General features: G+C 45.2%; 2 protein-coding genes across 3 annotated transcripts in view; both read left to right on the top strand.

The window, feature by feature from the left end:
- The first annotated feature begins 500 nt into the window (after nucleotides 1–500).
- LOC126986656 (uncharacterized) lies at nucleotides 501–14,409 on the top strand. The gene is made up of 4 exons (XM_050842933.1): nucleotides 501–866; nucleotides 1,285–1,406; nucleotides 4,442–4,578; nucleotides 13,652–14,409. Exons 2-4 carry the CDS (start codon nucleotides 1,305–1,307, stop codon nucleotides 13,914–13,916), a joined length of 504 nt encoding a protein of 167 aa, XP_050698890.1. The 5' UTR covers nucleotides 501–866; nucleotides 1,285–1,304; the 3' UTR covers nucleotides 13,917–14,409.
- A 148-nt stretch (nucleotides 14,410–14,557) lies between these two features.
- The window catches only part of LOC126986655 (3-hydroxy-3-methylglutaryl-coenzyme A reductase-like), a 73,848-nt gene continuing 62,302 nt past the window's right edge, over nucleotides 14,558–26,103 (top strand). Inside the window, exon 1 of one of the 2 annotated variants that reach the window (XM_050842932.1) lies at nucleotides 14,558–15,325. Coding sequence is in view for 1 of the 2 variants with exons in the window: in XM_050842930.1 (XP_050698887.1) it covers nucleotides 18,326–18,341 (16 nt within the window). In the remaining variant the exon portion in view is untranslated. Of the gene's footprint in view, nucleotides 15,326–18,193; nucleotides 18,342–26,103 lie in introns of those variants that run through there. The other variant, XM_050842930.1, reaches the window with a different exon arrangement.

The raw sequence follows: 26,103 nt of genomic DNA, 5'->3' as shown, positions 1-26,103 counted from the left end.
CCAGCCTCTCAACGTCCCACCTTCCACCCCGAACGCCATAGTGACTCGGATGCGCCGCCTTCGCCTCGGATTTCCAACACTCTGAAATCAGCAGTAGAGAACCTGACCCCTGCCCTCTCTGCTGATTCCCAGTAACAGAGCTCCTCCATCCCCCCGGTCTGCCTGCCCCTGTAGACCAAGTCATGGCTCGGCTGCTGGCTGCTGAACGTGTGGCCAGCGCTCCTGACTCGGAGATCGCAAAACTGATGTATTCATATCCGCCACCGTAAGAAAATCTATCTCGCAAGCCTTCTCAGACGGACTCCCCCATAGCCCGTGCTTCCGCTAGGGAGTAGGGAGTAAATATTAACAACAACAACAACAACAACAGGTGCCATCCATTAGCTCTTGGGAGAATGAGTGAGAACTTTGAAGTGAGAATGAACGGAAAAGTACTGTTGGTTTTAATTAATAAAGGCAATGTTGTGGGGGGACGAAGTCTGACCATGAGTGTAGGACCACAACGGGGCCTCCCCCTGTGTCGTCATCCAGTCGGAGTGAGTCACAGACGTTCGTCCTTGCCAGTGATGGTCCGTGCTGCGTCCTGTTCACTCCTCAGCCTCGTCCCTCTCTGCTGCTGCTCCTCCTCAGTCCTCCCTCTGACTCCCCCGGCGCCCCTCACCCACAGTGCCTCGCCCAGCCACTCCTGAGGGCCCACCACGCCCCAGGAGACTAAGGGCGCCTTTTAATGGGAGTTCTGCGGGCATAAGGCAGGTGAAACGCAACAGCAGATCAAGAAGCAGGAACCGAACAGGAGCTCACCGCCCTCACCCTCGCCTTCCTCACAGCCTGACGAGACCCGCCACGCACGCCGCCCCCCGCTGAAGGCAAGTCACGTGTGTTTCACCTTCCTGGGCTGTTGTCTGTCGTTGTTTGACTGATACACGCACGGGCTGGCTGGCAAGGTGGGTGCAGAACATGACCAGACATTAGATATAAACACAGCTCGTCATGTGGCAACACCGAGTCAGGTTGCGTGCGAGGTGCCAGCTGTTGAGTTAATGAAAGGGCAGTAGGAAAGTTTTTTTGTTCCTGTGGGGAGTGTTAGGTATTGCACTGTTGTTTTTATTATGATGTCCCTACGGCTGTTATGTGTGATGTACGTACAGGTGAATACATGTTTTTATTTTGGTTGGACACTGCCTTGTTACCTTGTGTGTGTGTGTGTGTGTGTGTGTGTGTGTGAGAGAGAGAGAGAGAGACGACTTGCTCACAACTTATGGGTAATCACTTTCGCACTCACAGACACCACCACCACCACCGCCATGAGTGACCTCACCACGGACTCTATGCCGCTTGGTCTTGGGCGGGCGAAGGACGGGGCAGGAGGGAACGCCGCGCCCCCACCGCAGCCCCGTCTTCGCCAGGTAAGCAAGATAAGACTCAGGTGTTAGAGAAGGTTCAGGTGTTAGAGCAAGGGCACGTTCAAATGTAAAGAATCATTCAGCTTATTTAAACAACCCTTGAAGTGACATGAACTACGGGGAAATATGTTTAAGTGTACACAGCCTCCGTAGAAGTGGTGTTAACAGTAGCAGCAACTATACATGAGAAATTATAATAGTAGAGGAGGAAGGGAATAATAGAAAAAGGATTAACGGAAGAAGAGAAAAGGAAAGGTAGCAAATGAAGGAAGGCAGGGAGAGAAAGCATGTAAGGGGGAAGGGGAGAGGAGTGAGGAAGGGAGGGAGACGGGAAGTATAATATTGAGTGTGGACAGGAATTACCCTTATTATAGTTATTCTTTAGACTTTAGAAGATGGCGCCACTATAAACACTTGCCTGTGCCAATATGGGCTGGGGCCGACTACCATCCAGGCCCCTCAAGCAAGCCTACCGGCGCTATAGGCATAGACGTAAAAAATAAAAAAAAAATAAAAAATAACGACACTCCCATAAGCAGGTTTACATGTGAGAAGGATCTTGGAGTGTTAGGGAGCTCTAGTCTCTGTCCAAAGACTCGATACATCCCAGTTTAGAATCGAGCAAACAGGGTATTGGGTTTTATTTCAAGAAGCGTAAGTAACAAGGGCTGAAGTCATTTATAAGCTATACTTAGCATTAGCCTGCATCTCGATTATGCGGCTCAGTTCTGGTCATCTTACTATAGATGTCAAAACTCTAGAATCTGTGCAGAGGAGGATGACAAAAATTATTCCAAGGTTGCAAAATCTGACTCATGAGGATAGACTTAAATATTTAAATTTCCTTCATTAGCAAGACAAGAGTGCGAGGTGACTTAATCGAAGCTTATAAATAGATGAAAGGCTTTAGGAGGGGTAATGTGAATAACGCTTTGGTGGTAAAGGAGTCGGGTAGAACACGTGGCAATGGGATGAAGATGGACAAATTCAGATTCAACAAAGACAGACAAGAATTGGTTAACCAGTAGAGTGGTAGATAAGCGGAACAGCCTTGGCAGTTATGTTGTGAGTGCCAGTACGATTGTATAGATTCAAGAAGAGGTTAGATAAATTCATTGATAGTGAGGTTTGAGTTTACAGGAGCCTCCTTGTATAGGCCTACCGACCTCTTGCAGACTCCTTACTTTTAGGTTCTTAGGTGCCCCAAATATGCCATTCCTTCCTTCCCCAGGTGCCCCAAATCTGCCATTCCTTCCTTCCCCAGGTGCCCCAAATCTGCCATTCCTTCCCTCCCCAGGTGCCCCAAGTCTGCCATTCCTTCCCTCCCCCAGCTGCCCCAAGTCTGCCATTCCTTCCCTCCCCAGGTGCCCCAAATCTGCCATTCCTTCCTTCCCCAGGTGCCCCAAATCTGCCATTCCTTCCCTCCCCCAGGTGCCCCAAGTCTACCATCCCTTCCCTCCCCAGGTGCCCCAAGTCTGGCATTCCTTCCCTCCCCAGGTGCCCCAAGTCTGCCATTCCTTCCCTCCCCAGGTGCCCCAAGTCTGCCATTCCTTCCCTCCCCAGGTGCCCCAAGTCTGCCATTCCTTCTCTCCCCAGGTGCCCCAAGTCTGCCATTCCTTCCCTTCTCCAGGTGCCCCAAGTCTGCCATTCCTGCCCTCACCAGGTGCCCCAAGTCTGCCATTCCTTCCCTCCCCAGGTGCCCCAAGTCTGCCATTCCTTCCCTCCCCAGGTGCCCCAAGTCTGGCATTCCTTCCCTCCCCAGGTGCCCCAAGTCTGGCATTCCTTCCCTCCCCAGGTGCCCCAAGTCTGGCATTCCTTCCCTCCCCAGGTGCCCCAAGTCTGCCATTCCTTCCCTCCCCAGGTGTCCCAAGTCTGGCATTCCTTCCCTCCCCAGGTGCCCCAAGTCTGCCATTCCTTCCTTCCCCAGGTGCCCCAAGTCTGGCATTCCTTCCCTCCCCAGGTGCCCCAAGTCTGGCATTCGTTCGCTCCCCAGGGGCCCCCAGTCTGGCATTCCTTCCTCCCCAGGTGCCCCAAGTCTGGCATTCCTTCCCTCCCAGGTGCCCCAAGTCTGGCATTCCTTCCTCCCCAGGTGCCCCAAGTCTGCCATTCCTTCCCTCCCCAGGTGTCCCAAGTCTGGCATTCCTTCCCTCCCCAGGTGCCCCAAGTCTGCCATTCCTTCCTTCCCCAGGTGCCCCAAGTCTGGCATTCCTTCCCTCCCCAGGTGTCCCAAGTCTGGCATTCCTTCCCTCCCCAGGTGCCCCAAGTCTGTCATTCCTTCCCTCCCCAGGTGTCCCAAGTCTGGCATTCCTTCCCTCCCCAGGTGCCCCAAGTCTGCCATTCCTTCCCTCCCCAGGTGCCCCAAGTCTCACATTCCTTCCTCCCCAGGTGCCCCAAGTCTCGCATACCGTCCCTCCCCAGGTGTCCCAAGTCTGGCATTCCTTCCCTCCCCAGGTGTCCCAAGTCTGGCATTCCTTCCCTCCCCACGTGCCCCAATTCTGCCATTCCTTCCCTCCCCAGGTGCCCCAAGTCTGGCATTCCTTCCCTCCCCAGGTGTCCCAAGTCTGGCATTCCTTCCCTCCCCAGGTGCCCCAAGTCTGCCATTCCTTCCCTCCCCAGGTGCCCCAAGTCTGCCATTCCTTCCTACCCAGGTGCCCCAACTCTGCCATTCCTTCCCTCCCCAGGTGCCCCAAGTCTGCCATTCCTTCCCTCCCCAGGTGCCCCAAGTCTGCCATTCCTTCCCTCCCCAGGTGCCCCAAGTCTACCATTCCTTCCCTCCCCAGCTGCCCCAAGTCTGCCATTCCTTCCCTCCCCAGGTGCCCCAAGTCTGCCATTCCTTCCCTCCCCAGGTGCCCCAAGTCTATCATTCCTTCCCTCCCCAGGTGCCCCAAGTCTGCCATTCCTTCCCTCCCCAGGTGCCCCAAGTCTGCCATTCCTTCCCTCCCCCAGCTGCCCCAAGTCTGCCATTCCTTCCCTCCCCAGGTGCCCCAAGTCTGCCATTCCTTCCCCAGGTGTTTTGAGTCAGTTATTTCCTCCCCCAGGTGCCCCAAGTCGTCAACATATCGAACAGCAAAGACGTCATCATCGGCCCCGTGTTCCACCAGCCCCCGCCCCGCCCCAGGCCGCCCCCCGACCCCCGCTTCACACCCACACGACGCCAGGTGGAAGCTTTACTCAGGTGAGCTTCAGTTTAACATTAGTCAAGCCTGTTAGTGAAGCTTTGTTGTCTTTGTTAGCCATTCCCCTTAACCCTTTCACTCAGCCTGCCTCATCCACTACTCTCAACCCTTCATGTATTCACTCTTCCTTGTACACCCCATCACCCTCATCATCATCATCATCATCATCATCATCATCATCATCGTCATCATTATTGTCACTGTTAGTCCACTGCAGAGCTAATGTCTTTTTCCAGTGTTTTCTATTTCTCTGCCTGATGTTAGGGCACTCCGTCCTGTTCCGGCAAGTTTTAATTTCATCTATCCACCTGTCGTCGTCGTCGTCGTTGTTGTTGTTGTTGTTGCTGTTACGTTTCCGCCTATGGTGCCGGTAGGCTTTCTTGGTAGGGCCTCATGGTCGACCCAAGCCCGTTGTGGCGCAGGCAAGTCTTTATAGTGGCGCCGTCCTGCTTGGCGCATCCTGCCCCCCGCAGCTCATTATTGACCTCCTCTTTTTTAGAGGGATAATCTAGAGTCCAGGTGACAAGTGGTCTTCTGGACGGCATGTGCGTAGTCTTAAGCCACTCGGCGGTGACTGAAAAATCCCAGCTTGTGGCGAACCCGCGTCGTCCTGGACTCGGCCCCGTCACGCTATCCATTCAGCCACCGCCTCCCCGATTTGCTCTGATTTCCACGTTTTCTGGGCTGCCACTCTGGTACTTTCGCTTTCCATCTGTTACCAGTTTTACTCAAGATGTGACTTGATTACGTCCACGTCATTACAACCTCTTCAACCTTCTTTTTGTTCCCTTTCACCATACAGTCCGTACAGTGACTGACTCACAACAAGACCTAAAACTGAGAGCATCACAGGCCGGCAAGGGTCTGGAGTGTACGTGTACTTACTAAATGGCTGTGAGGGGGTCGCCAGAGTGTGCAGGTGTGGTCGTACCGTGTGAGAAATAAATGAAAGGAAGAAAATAAGAAAAGAAAAAAATGAACGAAGATGAAGATAGTTATGTATAAAGAAAGTCTGGGAATGAAGACAAAGTGTGCGGATGTGATAATTTTTTTTTTTTACAACAAAGGAGACAGCTCAAGGGCACAAAAAAGGAAACAATAATAAAAAAAAAAAAAGCCCGCTACTCGCTGCTCCTACAAAAAAGAATCAAAAGAGGTGGCCGAAAGAGAGGTCAATTTCGGGAGAGAAAGAAACGAAGGGAAAAAAACAAGAAAAGAATGAAAAGAACAAAGATAATGAAGGATAATTAAGAAAATCTCGGAATGGAGACAAAAGGAACCAGAAATCCAACCAGAGTAAGATCAGTGAAGTAACGATAAAAACAATAGCAAATAATGAAAGAAAAAAATAAAAGAAAACAACAACGAGAAGAAGGCTACTTATATATAAAGAAAATCTTGCAATGAAGACAAAAAGGGACTATTAATGCAAGCAGAGCAAGAATAGTTAAGTGACAATGAAAATAACAATAAACAAAGAAAGAGAAAAACAGGATGTAGTGTGTGTGTGTGTGTGTGTGTGTGTGTGTGTGTGTGTGTGTGTGTTAATCCCTGCACGCTCATGTCTCGTCACCTCACCGCCATGTCGTGCGTCGGTCCGTCGTGTAGACATTGCCACAGCGAAAGAAGCAGCATTCCAAGCCTTTGAATTAGGTCCTCAGTACCTCAACAATATAAAAGGCTCGTCCTCCTCACCTCAGCTTGAAGGCCATGGAGGGCGTACTGCACTGGACTCTTTGGTTACCCTTTAAATTATTACGTTTTCTTTTTCCATTTAGAGCTAAAGAAAACGAAAGCTTGGATGGACAACTAACCTAAATTTTCATAATGTTACTATATTGAAGTGCCGGATAATTCACTTAAAATTTCATACTATCTGTAATTTCCCTTGCCTTACCGAAGTGCCGTGCCCCTGCAGACCTGGGCGACCATGGATTGCCACACCTCTGTATCTTCTGTCATTTGCATTAGACGTCCTGCAATGCATCCAACTCTCGCTGTTCTTTTTAATACTCTATTCTCTGTACTGTTAATCCCTTTGCCTACCTCATCTCTATTACCCGGGACTCTTCAATGCAACCACCGCTTTTTAAACTAGCTGAAAATAACTATCCTTCCTTGTGTTAGCAGTTATACATTCGGTTTGATAATTAGAGCTGGACATGACTATAATTTTCAGAAGTCCCCCCCTGAATGCCATAAGCGATTCTCGAGGGTAAGTAATGGTATATAATTCTTGTGTTCAATGCTATTATTTTAGTAGTAGTAGTAGTAGTATTTGAGGAGGAGATGGATGTTGTTGTTGTTGTTGTTGTTAAGTTTCATTCTACGACAACCTCAAAGTTCCGGGTCGTGAAATCCAAGAAGAGCGTCATTTTGAAGTCCCGAGCGCCGTGCAGCTGTTGCGTCATCAGTTTCCTCAAGTCCCCGAGCAGCAGGCGACGCAGCACCAGTGTGAAGCCGCACGTGGACCTTACCTGCACCTCTACCTGCCAGCCGTGCCCGTAGGTGTTCAGAACGCTCAGGTTGGTGAAGGAGTAATCGGAGAGGTTTACCAGGCCGCCCTCCTCGCCTTTCTCCCAGCCGTCAGTATCGAACCTGAAGGAGATGACGTGTCTGGGCCGCGTCAACCAGGGACTCCCACACCCATGCAGGAAGGGTTGACGCGCCACCACCCGCACCTTCGTCACTGCGCCGCATAGGGTTTCCGGGACTCGAACTCTGCACCTGACGGCCAACACCACCATGTCACTAGTCGCCGTAGCAGTCAGTACTCGGGTTGTAGATTAATATTTGGATAAGTTCAGCATCTCCGGTCTTTCCTTGTGGGTTCCATGTGTACCCACTGCCTACTTGCATCCTACGTACAGCGAAACAAAAATGACAGACAGACGGAGAGACAGATATTGCCCTTGATCTTTTTTCTTTTCTTTCCTGTCCTTTTACAGCTGTTCACGTCTCTTTGTTTCCCTCGTCAGCTGCTTTCCTGCTTGTGTTTCTTATTTATTCCTTGCTGCACAGTACAGTACCTTTCCTGCCGCCTGCTTTTTCCCATTTTCTTTCCTTCATAAACTTCCACTTTTTTGTTCCTCACTTCCTCTCTTTGTGTTCTTTCAGTTCTCGAATTGTCCACATCTTTGTTTTTTTTTTCCAGCTATTAATTCTACTCCATGAAACTTTTGATCAGAGATGGAGTGAATACTAAACTTAAGTGTTCGAATACGAATAATTTAAATTTCTAAGAGTACGAATGCGAATACGAATCCAGTAAAATACTAGAAACTCGAATTCAAATACGAATACCTAATGAAATGATTCATCAATACGTTCATGAATAATTTTCTGTGAACTTATATATATATATATATATATATATATATATATATATATATATATATATATATATATATATATATATATATATATATATATATATATATATTCTTTTTTTTTATGTTTCGTCCAATTTACCGACGCGTTCAGGACACGGCAGAGTGAGCAGAGCCATAATGTTATACTTACCTAAGCGTTCTTGCTGACGGTAACACTTTAGTCAATCGAATGGTTATTCCTGATATAACTTAATAGTTATTCTTCAGAACAACTTGCCTGCACCAAGACGGGCTCGGGCCGACCACCAGGCCCCACAAGAAAGCCTACCGAGGCTACAGGCTTCGACGCAAAATAAAATAAAATAAAATCTAGGAATACAAATACTTTGCCCACGTATTCGAATACGAATTCTTCCAAATAATCTAACAATACGAATAGTCTATCCCTGGTTTCCACGTTCACCTAATCGTTTATGTTTCAACAGATAGAACTGGTTGCATCATTATTCGTAAACATTTATTGACAGGAAATCATGCAATGTGGTGTGTGTGTGTGTGGGTGGGTGGGGGGGAACGTATTCGTATCCGAATACAGTGTTTATGTGTATTAGAATTCTTATTCAAATTATTTTTATTATAGATAAATGTATTCTCATCCGTATGCGAATACTTGTGCAAAGTATCTGCATGTATTCTCCTAATAATTTGACGAAGTCAAAGTTAATATCAGGAATAACCATTCAATTGAGTGTCAAGTGTTACCGTCTGCTGGAATACACGGACGAGCATAACGCTATGGCTCCGCTAACTCAGGGTGTCCAGTACGCGTCGGTAATGGTCTGTTACCGTCCCGAGTCAGGACGAGTGAGCGGCGGTCTTCTCGTTCTCAGCAAGATCTATAATTCTATATAAATTTATTTGGACCTTGGTTTTCAATCCTGTCACCCGCACGGTAGATGCGTTGTGGCAGCTTTGCCTTGGACTTGAGTGAGCTGCTGAACACACAGACAAAAGTGAGTCTGACTGCTAAAAGCTTGGCTTACTATGATTGGCTGTGTATAGTATACCTGGTAGTAATACTACTCGTAGTAGTAGTAGTAGTAGTAGTAGTAGTAGCAGTAGCAGTAGCAGTAGCAGTAGCAGTAGTAGTAGTAGTAGTAGTAGTAGTAGTACATAAGAACATTGGAGTCTGCAAGAGGCCGGTAGGCCTGTACGAGGCAGCTCCTTTGACCCTAAGCTCCCGTGTATCTAACCCCACCTAATATCGCTGTCCATGAATTTATATAGTCTATTTTTGAATGTGACAATTGTATTGGCACTCACCACATGACTGCTAAGCCTATTCCACTCATCCACCACCCTGTTAGTAAACCAATTTTTGCCTATGTCCCTGTTGAATCTGAATTTATCCAGTTTAAACCCGTTACTTCGTGTCCTACCCGGTTCTCTTACCAACAAAACCTTATGAATGTCTCCCTTATTAAAGCCCTTCATCCATTTATAAACCTCGATCATGTCTCCACGCACCCTTCGCCTTTCTAGATAATGCAAGTTTAACTGTTTGAGTCTTTCCTCGTATGGCAAGTTTCTCAACCCCTGAATCATCTTAGTCATCCTCCTCTGCACCGATTCTAACATTTTGATATCCATTCTATAGTAAGGTGACCAGAACTGAACCGCATAGTCAAGATGAGGTCTAACTAATGCTAAATATAGTTTGAGGAAGACTTCGGGCTTCTGTTACGCTCCTTGAAATAAATCCCAGTACCCTATTAGCTCGATTTCTAGCTTGAATGCATTGTGCCCTTGGACGGAGATCAGAGCTCACTAAGACCCCTAAATCCCTCTCGCACCCAGACCTACTTATGAGAGTCTCATTTAAGCAATAGTTATGTGAGGGGTTGTTCCTATCTACACTCAGAATACTGCACTTCCCTACATTGAACTCCATCTGCCATTTATCCGCCCAGTCATACAATCTGTTGAGTTCACCTTGGAGAATACTAGCGTCCTGATCCGACTCAATTACTCTACCGATCTTGGTATCATCTGCAAATTTACTAACATCACTACTAATTCCTGTATCTAAGTCATTGATATAAATAATAAACAAAAGTGGACCTAATACCGAACCTTGTGGGACCCCACTCGTAACACATCCCCAGTCCGATCTTTTACCATTGATTTGCACTCTTTGCTTCCTATTGCTAAGCCACGCCTTGACCCAGTTCAAAACTTTACCCTCTACTCCGTGAGCCTGTAATTTAAGCAACAGTCGTTGGTGAGGAACTTTGTCAAACGCTTTACTAAAATCAAGATAGATTACATCATAATTTTCATCTCAGTCAACCGCCTCAAATACTTTATTGTAGAAGGACAAGAGATTGGTGAGGCATGACCTACCTTTTGTGAACCCATGCTGCGAATCGTGAATTAAGCTATGTTTCTCTAAATGCTCCCGAATGTTCCTGGCTATTATGGACTCCAGCATCTTCCCTATAACCGATGTTAAGCTAATTGGGCGATAGTTTGAAGCAAGTGACCTGTCCCCCTTTTTTAAAAATCGGCGTCACATTAGCTACTTTCCATAGGCTCGGCACATAGCCAGTATTTACCGACATCTTAAAGATGTCGGTTAGTGGGTCACTGAGTACATCACCTAATTCCTTTAATACCCTCGGAAATATCCCGTCAGGACCTGGCGACTTGTTCTTCTTAAGCTTATCTATCTCATCCTGAACTACTTGCCTGGTAATGATTATATCCCTCAATTTATCGCCATCCCCGCCCTCGTACACCTGAACTCTTTCCCTGTATAGTCGTTCGATCCTCCTGTGTGAATACTGAAAGGAAGTAGTCGTTCAACAATGTGCTCATATTTTCGTAATTTTCTACTAGCTCCCCTGTGTTTGTTTTCAGCGGTCCAATTTTCTCCCGTGTTTTGTTCTATACATCTGAAAGAAGCCCTTAGGATTACTTTTCGCCTCATTTGCTACTTTGATCTCATAGTTCCTTTTTGCTATCCTGGTGTTTTTCTTAACTAATCTAGATAGTTCGACGTACCGGCCCCTGAGATGTGTTTCCCCATTCTTTATTTTCTGATAAATTCCCTTCTTTAACCCAATCTCGTGTTTTAGTCCACGAGTCATCCACTTAGGATCATTGTTTTCTTTTCTAAGTGTTCGCTGTGGTATATGCTGTCCTTGCCCCTCTACTATTACTCTAACTAAATTATTGTAAGACATTTCTACCTGGTTCTCCTGGCTCTCCAGTCCGCAGTTCTGGCCCTCATGAATCCCTAAATTATCCCAGTTTACCCCTTCAAGATGTCTTCGAAGCCCCTCGTAATTTGCTCTTCTAAAATCTGGCACTAACACTGGGTTTGGTTCGCGGGTTACCGCCCAGTCTAAGCTAAAACGAACCGTTCTGTGGTCACTATTTCCTAACTCACCGCCCAACGCCCTACTTATACTCACCTTCACCCCTCCTTATGCTCCCCTTCACCCCTCCCCGTGTCAGACTTTATTTGTGGAAGTATATTAAAGTGTAAATGATCATATATTTTTTATTTATATTAACCGAACACGGTGAACAAATATTTGAGCACACTCGCTGTCTGGAGTAGGATTTGTTCATTGGAAGCTTACATTTATTTGTACTTTAAACGAAAAATAGATAAACCGTATGATAAATGTACATCATGATGAAATAAATTAATGGGAATGGGAAATAAGTTAATGCCATGTGTTGATCCCTCGAGTACACTGGTGATGGTGTGTTGTGTTTGTGTGAATGTTGTTTGTGTAGGTTAACATTTAAGTGTTGGTGTATGTGTATAACAATGTGTAACGGTGGACAACAAGAGAACGTGGACGGACAGTCAAAGGTAAACGAATACAAGGAAAGTTAACGATGAAGACGCGACAAGACAGACTGACAGACACAGTGACGATGGACATTACATGAAAACACTGAGAATCTTAGTCTCTCTTTGCAGCACCCCATTTTCTTGTGTCACTGAGGGGAAGGAACACGCGATTTGAGCGGTGACTGCTACAATGGTTCCCGCCGTCAATCATCTTCCATCGCCTCCCTTACTTGGATGAACTCATGGATGCTGTCGGTGAGGGACTTCGGCAGCACATCGGAGTAGTGGGCGAGGCGCTGCTTGTTGTCCCTGACGGCCTCGTGGCACAGAAGCATGAGCCTGGGCGGGTTGTGCCAGGAGGTCACGGGGCACGAGGCGGCATTGGTCTGCGGGACGATGCTGTAACCGTCCTCGACCAACGACGCAAGTACAGCTTCATGGTTAGATAATCTTTGGGCGACAACGTTATAGAAGATGTTGGGGTTGGCTGTTATGTACAACTCCCCGCCCCCTTGACACTCAAATCCCGTCGAGTCACAGCTGGCTATGAGCTCCACGAAGATGTGCCTGCCCCCATGCCTCACGCGCGCCACGAGGTAATAGTTGCCCTCCGAGTAATCACCCTCCTCGTTGCAGTCGAGTGAGTAGAGGCGATCAATATCGTCTGTGTCCACACTGAAGTTCATCAGCTCCTTCTGATCCCAAGAGGCCATCTCCCACGGCGAAGTCTTGCGCACAAACATGTACTGGTAGCAAAGGGCGGCCCCAACTTGGTCGCTGATTTCGTCCGTGGTTGTTACGTCGGGCAGCAAGGACTTAAGACCGTCAAGAGCCACCATGGTATGCAGCGGCGCGGTGTGACTCCGGTGAGGAAGCCCGAGTTGTTGTTGTTGTTGTTTAAGATTTATCCCCTCACAAGGGGAAACAGGCCTTTGTCTCAATAGACGGCCTGTAGCTGGAAGCGGTGAACAGACAGTTCTTTATCGGGGCGGGGCACACTCCTCAACGAGGCGCAGCAGCTGAGGAAGCCCGAGTCCCGACCTCTGTTTATATAGTGCCGCGCTCTACCAGCAGAAACGTTTTGGTGACTATAAATTTTAGTGCGTGTTACTGTAAAATCTCTCTCTCTCTCTCTCTCTCTCTCTCTCTCTCTCTCTCTCTCTCTCTCAATATTCGCTTCACACACACACACACCAACGTTACCAAATCACACTCAGCACATCGTATTTTTCGTTTTCTTTAAAGCCTCTTCCATTTAGCGCAACCCGTTTCTGGGTCGTGATCTGTAGAGTCCCTCATAGAGTCCCGACAACCTAAGATTTGGACGCCATTATTGGCCCTGTGTTTTCGCCGCGCTTTTCAAACACTAGCACACGGTCTCGCGGCGAAGACAGGGCCAATAATGGCGTCCAAATCTTAGGCTGTCGGGACTCTATCTATCAAGGGACTCTACAGATCATGACCCAGAAACGGGTTACGCTAAATGGAAGAGGCTATTACTCACAGCTATAGGAAACAAACACCAACAAGTAACGCTTTTAACGATAACTTTAACTAGAATCGCGTTATCTGTGTGGCTACTTAAGTTTTGGGCCCTGGAACTGATGAATGCGATGTTTTGAGTACGATAATATGGCAACGCTGACACACACACACACACACACACATACATTCCTCGCCTCACTACCAAGGGGTCCCGGGTTCGATCCCCCTGGCGGAGTGGATACTGATGGGCGTTAACTAAACACCCATCACTCCTTCACTCGTTCATCCTTTCTCGCATAGCCAATCGTGCAAACCCCATCACCCATCACCCTTTTATCTTGCACCTTTACCTTTTCTCTTCAGCCAACACTTTCACTCTCTCTGCAGGTGTGAACGCGAGGTGTCGGAGAGGGACAAGGCTGCCGTTGTGGAGCATATGGGCGGCAGCTGGACATCGGTGGGGCGGGCCATGGGGTTTTCGGCGGGGCAGCTGGACAACATTTCAGCAGACTTCCCTCGTTCCGCCGACCGCGCCTTCGAGTTGCTCCAGCGCTGGCATGACCGGGAGGCTGAACGGGCGACCCTCTCTGCCCTCACCAAGTACCTGCTGGATGTTCGTGTTCTGGCGGCGGTGAAGCAGCTGAATCCGTGACCATGTCGGGGTGTGGGTTGGGTATGTTAGCACGGGTTGGGTAAGGGGTTCCTGTGTGTGTGTGTGTGTGTGTGTGTGTGTGTGTGTGTGTGATCTTTTTCCTATTCTCGTTTTGTAGGTCGGTATTTCCCCTCATCTTTTGTTTATTTTTCCTTCAACTCTTTTTTTTTCCTTATTCATCTTTGTTTTCCCCTTCGTCACATCATCATCCTCATCCTTCACTATTCTTCTCTTGCCCCTCATTTTTATCCCCTACCATTATTTTATTTCTTCATTTTCCCCTCTCTATCCCTTCCTCCTTCCCTCGACTCTATCCTCACAGCTACCGCACCTCCCATCCCCTTCCTTATCTTCTCTTCCCCTACAGTGCCGAGCCTCCTGCCACTCCCTCCCCCCCCGCCACTCCCTCACCACTCAGGCTGAGAGTAAAGTAGACATAAGTTAAGGGATGGATGTACTCATTGTGTCACAGTAAATGATGGTTATGTGTCTATATCGAGATTTCATTGACCGTACTAGGGATAATAATTGTATAGTTATTGTTATTGTTCTTAAGCTCATTCTTCTTCTTACTACTACTACTACTACTACTACTACCAACCAACAACAACAGCTACAACAACAACAACGAGAACAAAAGCTATGCAACAATCACCCTTACAAATCTTACTTACGTTGGGAAACTGTACGTACGTGACGGTCTCTGGTGATGCTGCGTCCGCTGATAACACGTAAGCCATTTTCCTTCGTCCACGTAAACAACCGTCAAAAGCCACTTGAACGAATAAGCTGTGTTGTACGTACTGGACACTTTACATTCTGACTCCTTAATTCTTAATCCATCATATATTAACACATTTTACTGCACGTATTAATTCCTCTCTGTATGACCAGTTGACCCGGTGCTGTCTAGAATAAAAAGACGCCCTTAATCCATTTTATTTAGACGTCACTGAATAGAAACTCATACGTATTCCCTAAAACATTGGTTCCCAACCTGGGGGTAAATTACCCCCTGGGGGTAATTTAGCAATTTTTCGGGGGTAATGGAGGGGTGACAGAAAAATGTTAAGAATTCTGAAAATCAAGTAAGCATTGGTATTAGGATTAATGTTAACTTAGTCTTAGTATTTTAAGTTGTAAAGTAAACCTATTATAAGTAAGTAACAAAGCTAAACCAAATAACAATAAATATCAAAAACTAATATACAGTATTAGAAAAGAAAAAATATATAGCTAAGTGTGTGGTAACCGAAAAGTATTTTCACAAGTATGCTTCAGGACACAAGTCACTCAGTAACCCCGATGACTCATCGACGAGTCCAGTACGCGTCACTCACTGCCCGAGTCTGCCTCTATTTCACACTGCCAGTTTCTCTGTGAGCATCAGCCGAGGTGGACATGAGCTGGTATGTATGTGTACTGCCCTGTGCAGTTTATACTTAGTATTTACCCACTGTTACTGTGAGTTTGTGAGCCAATGAAGCCTTGAAAATCGAATTCCAAAACCAAAATGCAGATTCCTTTTGGATTTCATGACTAGCCGACTCGCCAACTCTGTCCAAGAGAGCCTTGAAGTTGTTGGTATCATTCTCAACAACGTATCTGTGCGAGAAGGGGTTCTCAACTGTGCTGTGGATGAAAACAAAAAAGAGGACTCGCTTGAATGTTGCAAACGATGCCAGGCTGGCACTTTCAACCACGAAGCCAAGAATTCCTCAACTAGCTTCAAATATGCAACTCCAACCATCTCACTGATGCTCTTGACATCTTTGGTAAGTCATTAGAGATGCAAAATGTACTAATACAATAAATAAAAGAAATTATCTCTAGTGTTTTAGTTTAGCCATATATATATAAATGTTGACAACATTTTGTGAAAGGGGTAACATGCTTAATGTGGCATGCTAAATTGGGTAACAAGCTGAAAAAGGTTGGGAACCACTGCCCTAAAACGTTTTGTGTGGCGTGGTAACTTTCCTGCCAGTCAGCGTTGCCAAGTTATCGTACGCATCCCATTGCCTTTTCGTAGTTTCTGACATATAACAATTGCGAAAATGAAAGAAAACCATCGCTATTTAACATTTTCAGCGATAACTTTAACTCTCGATCGTTATTTGTAAAGGTACGAGAGTTTAAGGAATGAAAATGATAAAAATACGATGTTCAGAGTACGACACTTTGGCATCGCTGCAGGAGGGAAGGAGGGGGAAGGATGGGGGGATACGCCATCAACATTGAGTAAATGTGCCAAACGTATATGTGGGAAAATAGAATTACAGCAAACGTTTGGGAAGACCGTTACATAATAGCCGCAATACGTATGAGAGGGCAGGAAGTCAGGGGGAGGGGGAGGAGGAGTGAAGGAGACGCGCCAAGGAAGTGTTGTTAGATTACAGATTACCGTTTATCTACGTAGCTCCAATATACGTATGATATTTTTTGTTATTGAGAAGCGTACGTAAGAAGGCAGGTGGTGGAAATAGATTAGAGAGGGAGGAGGGATGAGGGAGTATTACGAGATTATCGAACACTGAGATTGCAGACCCCGAACTGCGCCGTATACCCGCACACATAACGCCACACAAATAAAGTTAATGTAAAAACCGTTAATTATCGGTGTATTTTTGCGATGGTTATAGAAACAAAAAAATTACAACGTCCTGAGTACGATAATTTGGTAGATCAGAATTCTCGTAGACTTCCGCCTCGCGCATCAAAAAGAAGATATATCGAGTTCAAATAAGTATTTTTTTAGGTTCATGGTGAAGAAAAAGGCTCAAAATACCTCCGGGGTCATAAAGCTACCCAGGGAAAACCCCTTAACTCCTACAAAAGCCTTGGCAAATAGGTGTGCTTGGGCCTCTAAATGTTTAAGAGAATAGGCCTATATAATCATTTTTACATAGATTTACATAGATATTCAGCCCCCACAGACTCTATGGTGCGCGTGACGTCACCAGTTGGCAGGAGTCTTGCTATTAGTCTTGGCTCGGGGTCAGCTCACGTGTTTGCCAATAGTTACGAGTTCATTCACGAGACCAAACAGGTTCCTCGGTAACCCTGAAATACATAAAAACTAACATATAATTCCATCCTGCAACGTCCTTGACAAGATCAGCTGATTTCCGTCAATAATGCACGTGGGACGGTCTTGGTCTTGGAACTGTCGCCGTGGCCTTAAAACACCTTGATCGGGGGGTTAAAAATCGTTGAAATACTTCTTAATTTGCCTTAAGGAGTGTAAAGAATGAAATAAAGGATCCTATTACTTCCCAAGGCGGCTGGAGATAGGTTGTAATAGGTTAGGAAGAATATCAAGACAAATTATCCCTTTTTCTGCAACTATTTTACTCTTGGGGGAACAGACTTTTGTGAACAATTAGTAAATACTTTTTTTCTTACATATTATATTTTATTTACCCCTCAGTCAGTAGTAAGAGTGGTCATGACAGGAGTGGGGCCATATTTAAAGTTTTTTTTTTTTTTTTTTTTTTTTGCCAGTCTTATTTTTGGGGAGAACAGACTTTACTGGACTACCTAAACATTCTTTTTTTTCTGTTTTGTACTTTTCAGCCATCAGTGTGTCGTTCAGGTCAAGTCAGGTCAGGTCAGGTCATCTACACAGTTTTCTTATCTTTCTATCCATTTTGTTTAGACTCAAGCCAGTAAGTATAGCAAGGGTGGTCAGGTCAGGTCAAGTTAGGTCAGTGTCAGGTAAAGTTAGGTCAGTACGTGTTGGGTCAAGTTAGGTTAGTATCAGTCAGGTCAGGTCAAGTCAGGTCAGTAGCAAGGGTGGTTAGGTCAGGTCATCGTCAGTCAGGCCGGCGAAGGAGTAGTGAGGTCAGTGTCAGGTCAAGTCGGTTCAATGTCTAGGTTAGGTCAAGTTGGTTCAGTGTCAGGTCAAGTTAGACTGTTAGGTCAAGTTGGTTCAGTGTCAGGTCAAATTGGTTCAGTGTCAGGTTAAGTTATGTCAGGTTGGTTCAGTGTCAGGTCAGGTCAGGTCAAGTTGGTTCTGTGTCAGGTTAGGTCAGGTCAAGTTGGTTCAGTGTCAGGTCAGGTCAGGTCAAGTTGGTTCAGTGTCAGGTTAAGTTATGTCAAGTTGGTTCAGTGTCTCAGGTCTGGTCAGGTCAAGTTGGTTCAGTGTCTCAGGTCTGGTCAGGTAAAGTTGGTTCAGTGTCAGGTCAGGTCAGGTCAAGTTGGTTCAGTGTCAGGTTAAGTTATGTCAAGTTGGTTCAGTGTCAGGTCAGGTCAGGTCAAGTTGGTTCAGTGTCAGCTCAGGTCAGGTCAAGTTGGTTCAGTGTCTCAGGTCTGGTCAGGTCAAGTTGGTTCAGTGTCTCAGGTCTGGTCAGGTCAGTGTCAGTCCGGCCGGCGAAGGAGTGACAGCCTCGGATCGGCCGCGCCTCACCATGGAGACCAGCGCTCGTGAGTTACTGCATTAACTGTCTTTGGGGGGAGTTAATACCTTACCCTGTGTGTCCTTAAGGCTGCCAGGGCCGGGGGGGGGAAGGAGGAGGAAGGAAGAAGAAGGGGAAGGACTGCTTGCCTCCTCCTCTTCCCCTTCCTCTTCTCTTCCTCGGCATTCTCGTTCTCGACTTCATTTTCCTTCTTCTTCATTCTCGTTCTTGTTTTATTATTTATTAACGCCAGTAATATCATGTCCACCTGTTTTTTTTTTTTTTTTTCGTGTTTGTGTAGTTGGCCGGGGTTGTGGTGAAGGGGGGCAGGGGTTGGGATGATGGGGGGCAGGGGTGATGGGAAGGGTGGATCCGGGATGGTGGTTAGGGTTGGGGGCAGGGGTTGTGGTGAAGGGGCAGGGGTTATGGTAAGGGTGGATCAGGGATGGTGGTAAGGGGGGCAGGGGTTGTGTGGTGAAGGGGGGGGCAGGGGTTGTGTGGTGAAGGGGGGGGCAGGGGTTGTGGTGAGAGGGGAGGGGCAGTGGTTATGGTAAGGGAGGGGGGATTAGGTCAGTTAGGTTAGGTTGTGGTAAGGGGGGGCAGGGGTTATGGTAAGGAGGGCAGAGGTTGTGATGAGGGGTGGGTCAGGGGTTATGGTGAGGGGGCCAGGGGTCAGGAGAAGAGGGTGGTAATGTTGGCGGTGTTACTCCAGTAGTACACCCATCAGTACAATGTGGGTGTACTTCTGGAATTTTACCGTGTTGACCCGAGGAGACATTCAGAAAACCTGTTTGTGCATGATTTTTTTTCTTTCAGAGTGGTTATTTACCAAGTGGGGTCTGGGGCTCGCCGTCAATATTTTATGGCGTTAGGTTACCATCTGTTATATTTGGTTGGGTTCTGTTGGTTAATCAATAATTCTTGATTTAAGCAGCAATAGGTTATCATTATCATAAATCTGTAGTATGGCCCTGCTACTGTAAACTACCATATACATCTTTATATAATGCTTAAAAGATGAAAACACATGCTCTTTTACCATAATATAAAGGGGCCCATGGATAGAAACTAACCTAACCTAACCCGTGTCCTGCCAGACAGACCATGCCAGTGTCTCTGATGTGTAACAGACAGCCAGGGCGGCGGCTATGGTCTGGGGTGCACCAGTCAGGTTTGGTTAGGTTAGGTTTGGCAATCATTAATGCAGGAATATATGGTAGGTACTTTGAGGTGGCAGAGCTAAATTACACATTTACCCCTACTTTTACTGATTTTGCCAAGCTTCTAGCTAAATACTAAACTTCATAACATTGACTTACTTCCTGAGCTGCTCGGCAAATAACTACATGACCGGCAATTATTGTCTGAAACAGCAATAGTACCGAAAGTTTTTTAAGGAAACATTTGTTTAACTTATATGCATTGTTTTCTTGCATTGATGTTCAGACTTTCCTAATGGGTTTGTTTTAGGGGGAAAATTTTTGTTACCAAAACTGCTTGTTTAGGACATGAAAAAAAATAAAAATAAGGACATAGGCCTAGGGCACAGCTAAGTGGCTGCAGGAGATCTGGTGCAAGACTGGATGCCTTTTCATATTAATATTTCTTAAGAATCATGATCATCGTCATCATATTCAGTCATTACTAGTCCACTGTAGGACCATCACTGTAGGATCATCCTCATAGGTCCAATGTTCTTAACCTCTCTCTGATGTTAGGGTACTCCATCCTGCTCTGGCATTTTTTTTTTTTTCTTTTTTTTTCCCATTCTACCCGATATCTATGTTTTTGGTTGTCCACCTGTTACAAGATCTATGCATTTCATGACCTCCCGGTCCATTTTTTCTTCATGATCATCATTCAAATATCTTCAGCCCTTGTTCCCTAAACCATGATGCTTTGCTCCCTGTCTCCATGTTTTAACCCAACACTTTTTCCTCTTCGTGCACCTCTTTGCTTTTTTTCTAAATCTTTTGTGAGGGGCCAACTCTCTGGATCAATTGTTTGGACTGGCAGGGTATACTGTTTATTAATTTTCTCTTCAGGGGAGACGGCAGGTTGCTGTTCATGGCATTACTGTTTTACCAAAAGTGCTGAATCACAATCATATTTCCTTTCTGTCTTTTGTGTGGGCTTGGTTTCCACAAATCACATGTTGTACTAGATATGTGTATCCTTCTACTCTCTCAAGCGTTTTGTGGCCAGTCATCATTGATTTTTTGTTATCCTGCCAAATGATTGTTAAACATTACCTTAGTTTTCTCATATTAATTCTGAGATATAATTTTAGATTCTCTATGGAGTTTCTTGATCATTCATTGTCTCCTTTCCTTGTAAAATTTCATCCACATCATCAACCAAATTGTTGGAAAATCATTTGAGTACAATAAACTAACATGCATGGCTTGCTTCAGTTAAGAATAAGGCAGTCATGCAGACACTCAGAGGCAGGGCATAGACGAGCTGTTCATAAAGGTATTGGAAGATATATATAAAGGCAGCACGTCAACCATTAACCCGGTAGCAGCGACGGGCCAAATTTGTGGCTTTACCGTGTAGCAGCGATGGGCCAACTTTGTGCCATGATTTAACCCCCCCAAAGTAGATGATACATAATCTGATCACAAATGCTTAGATATATATTATGAAATGGTTTGTGTGAGGGGTGATTTTTTCTCATTTTCCTCGCTTGGGGGGACCATTAAAAAACATGATCCCTGCTTCTACCGGTTTAAACGCCACATGGAAAGTGAGAAAATTCCTATTAAGAAAGGCGTTAGGTAACAAGGTAACACAATATTTCCGAAGTTATTCACAGCTTCCTTAATTTTAAAAAAAGGGAAAAAAAGGGCCCACTTGCTGTCCTGAAGACCACCCATCAACCCGGACTCTAGAGGAAACTGTCCAAGTGAATCAAGAATGAGTTCAAGGAGGGTAGTATGAGCCAAGCATAAATGGCGCCACTATAAAAAGTTTCCTGTGCCATGATGGGCTTAGGCCCACCACCTGGCCCCTGAAGAAAGCCTACCGGTACTACAGGCAAAGACGTAAAAAATATAAATATATATATATATATATATATATATATATATATATATATATATATATATATATATATATATATATATATATATATATATATATATATATATATATATATATATATATATATACTACTGTAAAGATGCAAGTGCATTATTCGTCAGTGAATATTTTTGCCTTCAAATATTCAATCAGAATTATATATTTATTAGTATTCTTCAAAGGTGTATTTTCATATACACACCTTGTAAGGTTTAGGGCTTCTGTCTGTTACTAACCTTGCCTTTTAAGAGTTCAGCCCTCCCCTGCCCTAGGAGTTCTAAGCTTTAGTATCCAGCGTGAGCCATGAAACCCATCATGGATGGCATCTTAACCTAGAAGGACCAAACCATGCCTAGCCTACCACTTGCTGTTTTGTTTTCAGCACACTTGACGAGGCCACCACCATGCCATGCAGGCAGTGCATTACTACATTAGCCATAGTTGTGATGCTTGGTGAAGAATAGAAAAAGATGAAGAATGCGAATCCTCATTTTAAAGCTCACGACCAGACTGCTTACTGACCTCAAAGAAATTTAACGTTTGACGTAAACTTTATCTAAGCAGTAAAGAACCACTGCATATCAGGCATGGACAGGCATTAATTGCACACATTTGTATGGCAGATGCCACACCTTTGGTTCAGGTGAATGAGGCTCTAACAAGAATATGATGGTAAGGTAGCAGTTATGGAGTATCACTTGCTGAACAGCAGCAGTAAGGTCATGATATACGGGTTGCATGGCATCCTGACTGCATGACTGACAGTGCCATTCTTCACGACTGAAAGAGGAGTCCTGTGATCCCCATCTGAACAAGGAGAGTGGCAGGGCAGGAACAGTATCATGGCATTACACTCATCAGCGTGCCATAGAAGGTGTTCACTCGTTTACTGCTCACACAACCAAGCAGTCAAGCAGGTTTCTGATATATACCTGAAAAGTCTGAGCTCCCACATGCGTCTAAAACTTAGTATTTTGTGTCCACGAGGCATGTCAGTACAGTAAAGTCTTGCATTTGAAATGATTGGATTTAGTAAATTCACATTCGGTAACCCCACTATTGATAAAGTACCCCGGTTCTCGTATGCCAACCATATTCTCCAATCAGCCAATTATTTACCCTCGGAAAACTTAAATTGTATTTGGTGACCATCCTCTCTCCCTCCTTTCTTCCCTCTCACTCTTTCTCACTCTCTCCCTTCCCCAGAAAATAGGATAGAGTATTTAGTTGTGAAGAAGTGGAAAAGTTAAGAGACTGAGAAGACTAAAGTGTGTGGGCAGGGGTCAAAGCAGATTTCTCTTTTATTTATTAATTAATTTATTTATTTATTTATTTATTTATTTATTTTATTTATTTATTTATTTATTTATTTTTATTTTTTTGTCTGCAAGTCCCTCCCTAAAAGATTTTCTGCAGGCACACAGACATCTTCTAGTTAGGTGAGTGTTTCTACGAATGCAGTGTGGCAGCCAACAGCATCACAGTCAATCATGGTATCTCGTCATATCACCCTTTGTTTGTAGCTAAGCGAGGAGAACCCTTTGAGTCGCTGTTCAGAGCTGATAAGAGGGCGGCAGTGGGCAGGGTCAGCAGCAGACAGATTAGCACCCTGGGAGACACTCATGACAGCTGCTGGTGGGGGTGATAGGTCCTGAAGTGGTGCTCTGAGCTTGGAGGAAGAGAGAGGGTGTGCAGGGGTGTTGTGGGGGCAGAAGACTTTATAATAAGGATCATATTCTGAAACATTTTGAAACCCAAGCACACATATTTGACAAGGCTTTTCCAGGGGTAGTTGTATGACCCTGGGTGTAGTTTGATCCTTCTTCTGTACCCTGAACCTACAAAAACACTCATTAGAACCCAATTGATCTCCTCTTTGTCCGTCGGAAATAGTTGAAGGAAGCAAAAGACTTCATAATAAGGGTCATATTCTGAAACATTTTGAAACCCAAGCACATATTTGACAAGGCTTTCACAGGAGTTCTGGGCATTTTCAGGGGTAGTTGTATGACCCTGGGTGTAGTTTGATCCTTCTTCTGTACCCTGAACCTACAAAAAACACTCATTAGAACCTGATTGATCTCCTTTTTGGCCTTCGGAAATAGTCGATGAAGGAGGTGGCAGTGTCTGGGAATATGAACTTAACGTCAACTTAGGCCTAAGATATCTAAACTTGCTGATATGAAGAAGACACCTTTGACCTTATATCCTACATTCTAGGGGCATCTTTTGTTTTCTGTATTGGAGTAGAATGATGGGGGGGTTTTCTCATTCCTCTAATCCTTGATGTGTTTTCTTTACCGGAAATAAAATATCGATAATCTCCTGTTTTCTTCGTATGAGCCGTGCATTGTGGACCTTTTCAAGCCCTTGGCGTGTCTTTACAGTAAAAAAATAACAGTAATAATCTGAGTTTGTGAAGCTGTGATAATGGCTGGTGGGTGGTGGGCATGACTGTAGGAAGGGAGTGTGCAGGGGTAACGGAACATCTCTCCTAACAGATACACACACATCTCCCCTCTCAGGAACACACGCATACTTCCTAGCAGGCACATAGACTTCTAGTACGCACACAAACATCTAGCACGCACACAGACATCTAGCAGGCACACATACAGACATCTCCTAGCAGGCACACAGACATCTCTCCTAGCAGGCACACAGATATCTAGCAGGCACACTTACAGACATCTCCTAGCAGGCACACATATCTCCTAGCAGGCACACAGGACCATTTCTAAAGCTCAGTAAACACTAATCATTTCCCTGAGTCACTGAGACCTGGGTAGGGGCGCCATCTGCCTCTCAAGGGCCTGATGGTTTTTGCTATGTCATACTCGGATATATTTGATTTATTTATGTCATAGTATAAGGAACACAGTAATGGCATTTTGTACTACGTGTTATATTACGTTGAATGAACAGTATTAGTCAACAACGCCTATCCGTAATCTTTCAAGAGGTAATGGATTGACTCTTCAGGTATTCGTGTGCTTATCTCATCCCCTACTTCCTGGTTGTTGTTTATTTATTTATTTTCCAAAAGGTAATGATTTGGCCTTTTGTATATTCAGGTGTTTGTCTCACACTGTACATCTTCCTCATTTAACTATCTATCGTTCAAGAGAAAACAAATGAACTTTTTAGATACGCAGATGCTTGTTTTATCCCATACATCCTCCTTATTTATTTATTTATCTTTCAAAATATAACAAATCACTCTTCAGACAGTCAGGTGCTTGTCTCACCCTCTTCATCCTTCTCCTATGTGCCACAAACCAACCCAAAAGACCTAATTCTTACCATCTATGTGACCTTGTGTGCAGGAGTTGTCGCATTCAAGAGTCAGCTATTTATATATCTTCAGCAGCCTCTCAGTTCAAGCCCAAGATTTGAAAGTCATTGGGTCGTATTAAAAGACATTTCGTCACCCAAGAACATATTTGACAAGGCTTTCGTAGGAGTTGTGGACATTTCCAGGAGTAGTTTTATGACCCTGGTGGTAGTTTGACCCTTCTTCTGTACCTTGAACCTGAAGAAACACTCATTAGAACCCGACTGACCCCCTCTTTGACCTTTAGAAATAGCTGATGTGAAAAGCGAAGGTGTCTTATAATATCAACTATAGTGCACTGCTTCATCAAAAGTCCTATTTTTTATTTATTTATTTATTTATTTATTTTTTTTTTTCCGCCTATAGTGCTGGTAGGCTTGCTTGAGGGGCCTGGATGGTGTTTGGCCCCAGCCCATCATGGCGCAGGCAAGTGTTTATAGTGGCGCCATCTTCTCTTGTCTTCATTGGTCTACATCTACCACCTCTGCCCTCATCTGCTACCTCCTTCATGTTACTTAGCTCATTAACTTTATCCATTTTATCCACATGTCCCAAGCACTTCTTTTTCTCTCATCCTGCTCACCCCACTACCACCCTTATCCATTCTCTTCTCATACCCTAAGTACTTTCTTGTCTCTTGCTACGCACTCGACTACCCTCAACTATTCTCTTCACATACCCAAAGCACCTCCTCCTCCTCCTCCTCCTCCTGCTGTTCTTCCTCCTCCTCAACCTTCTATTACCCCTATCCATTTCCTCCATATGCTCAAACACTTCCCTTTTCCTCACCCTACCCACTCCACTACCCTCAACTATTCTCTCCTTAACCCGTCCGCTGCGATTGGCACGGATTTGGTTTTCACTGGTAGCCTGGTAACATATATTCCCAGGTCCTTCTCTGCCTCAGTGGTGGATAGTGGAGTGTTTCCCATGTGGTATTGGTATGTTGGATATCCCCTCCCAAGGTGCAGGACTTTACATTTTTCTTCATTGAATTGTAGCAGCCACTTTTTGTTCCATCCCTGTAGCTTGGTGATGTCTTCTGGTAGGAAATCCGCAATCAAAGGGTTGAGCCTAAAGTATATCATTGTCCCTCCCCACTCCACTAGCCCTAACACTTCCCTTTCTCTCATCCTAATCACTCCACTTCGCTCATGAAATCTTTCCATATGCTCAAAGTACACTTACTCATCTCTCATCAATCATACTTACTCCTCTGCTGCCCTCATCCATTCTCTTCACATGTCCAAAGTACTTCTTGTCTCCCCACATCACGAATCTTATCCATTCTTTCCATACACCCAAACTTTATCATCTCCTACTTCACCAATGCCATTATCCATTCTCTTCACATGTCCAAAGTACTTCTTGT

The sequence above is a fragment of the Eriocheir sinensis genome, chromosome 62 (genome assembly GCF_024679095.1).
Source record: "Eriocheir sinensis breed Jianghai 21 chromosome 62, ASM2467909v1, whole genome shotgun sequence".
NCBI lineage: Eukaryota > Metazoa > Arthropoda > Malacostraca > Decapoda > Varunidae > Eriocheir > Eriocheir sinensis.
The sequence above is the reverse complement of the archived record's forward strand: the minus strand, read 5'-3'. Positions and strand labels throughout refer to the sequence as shown.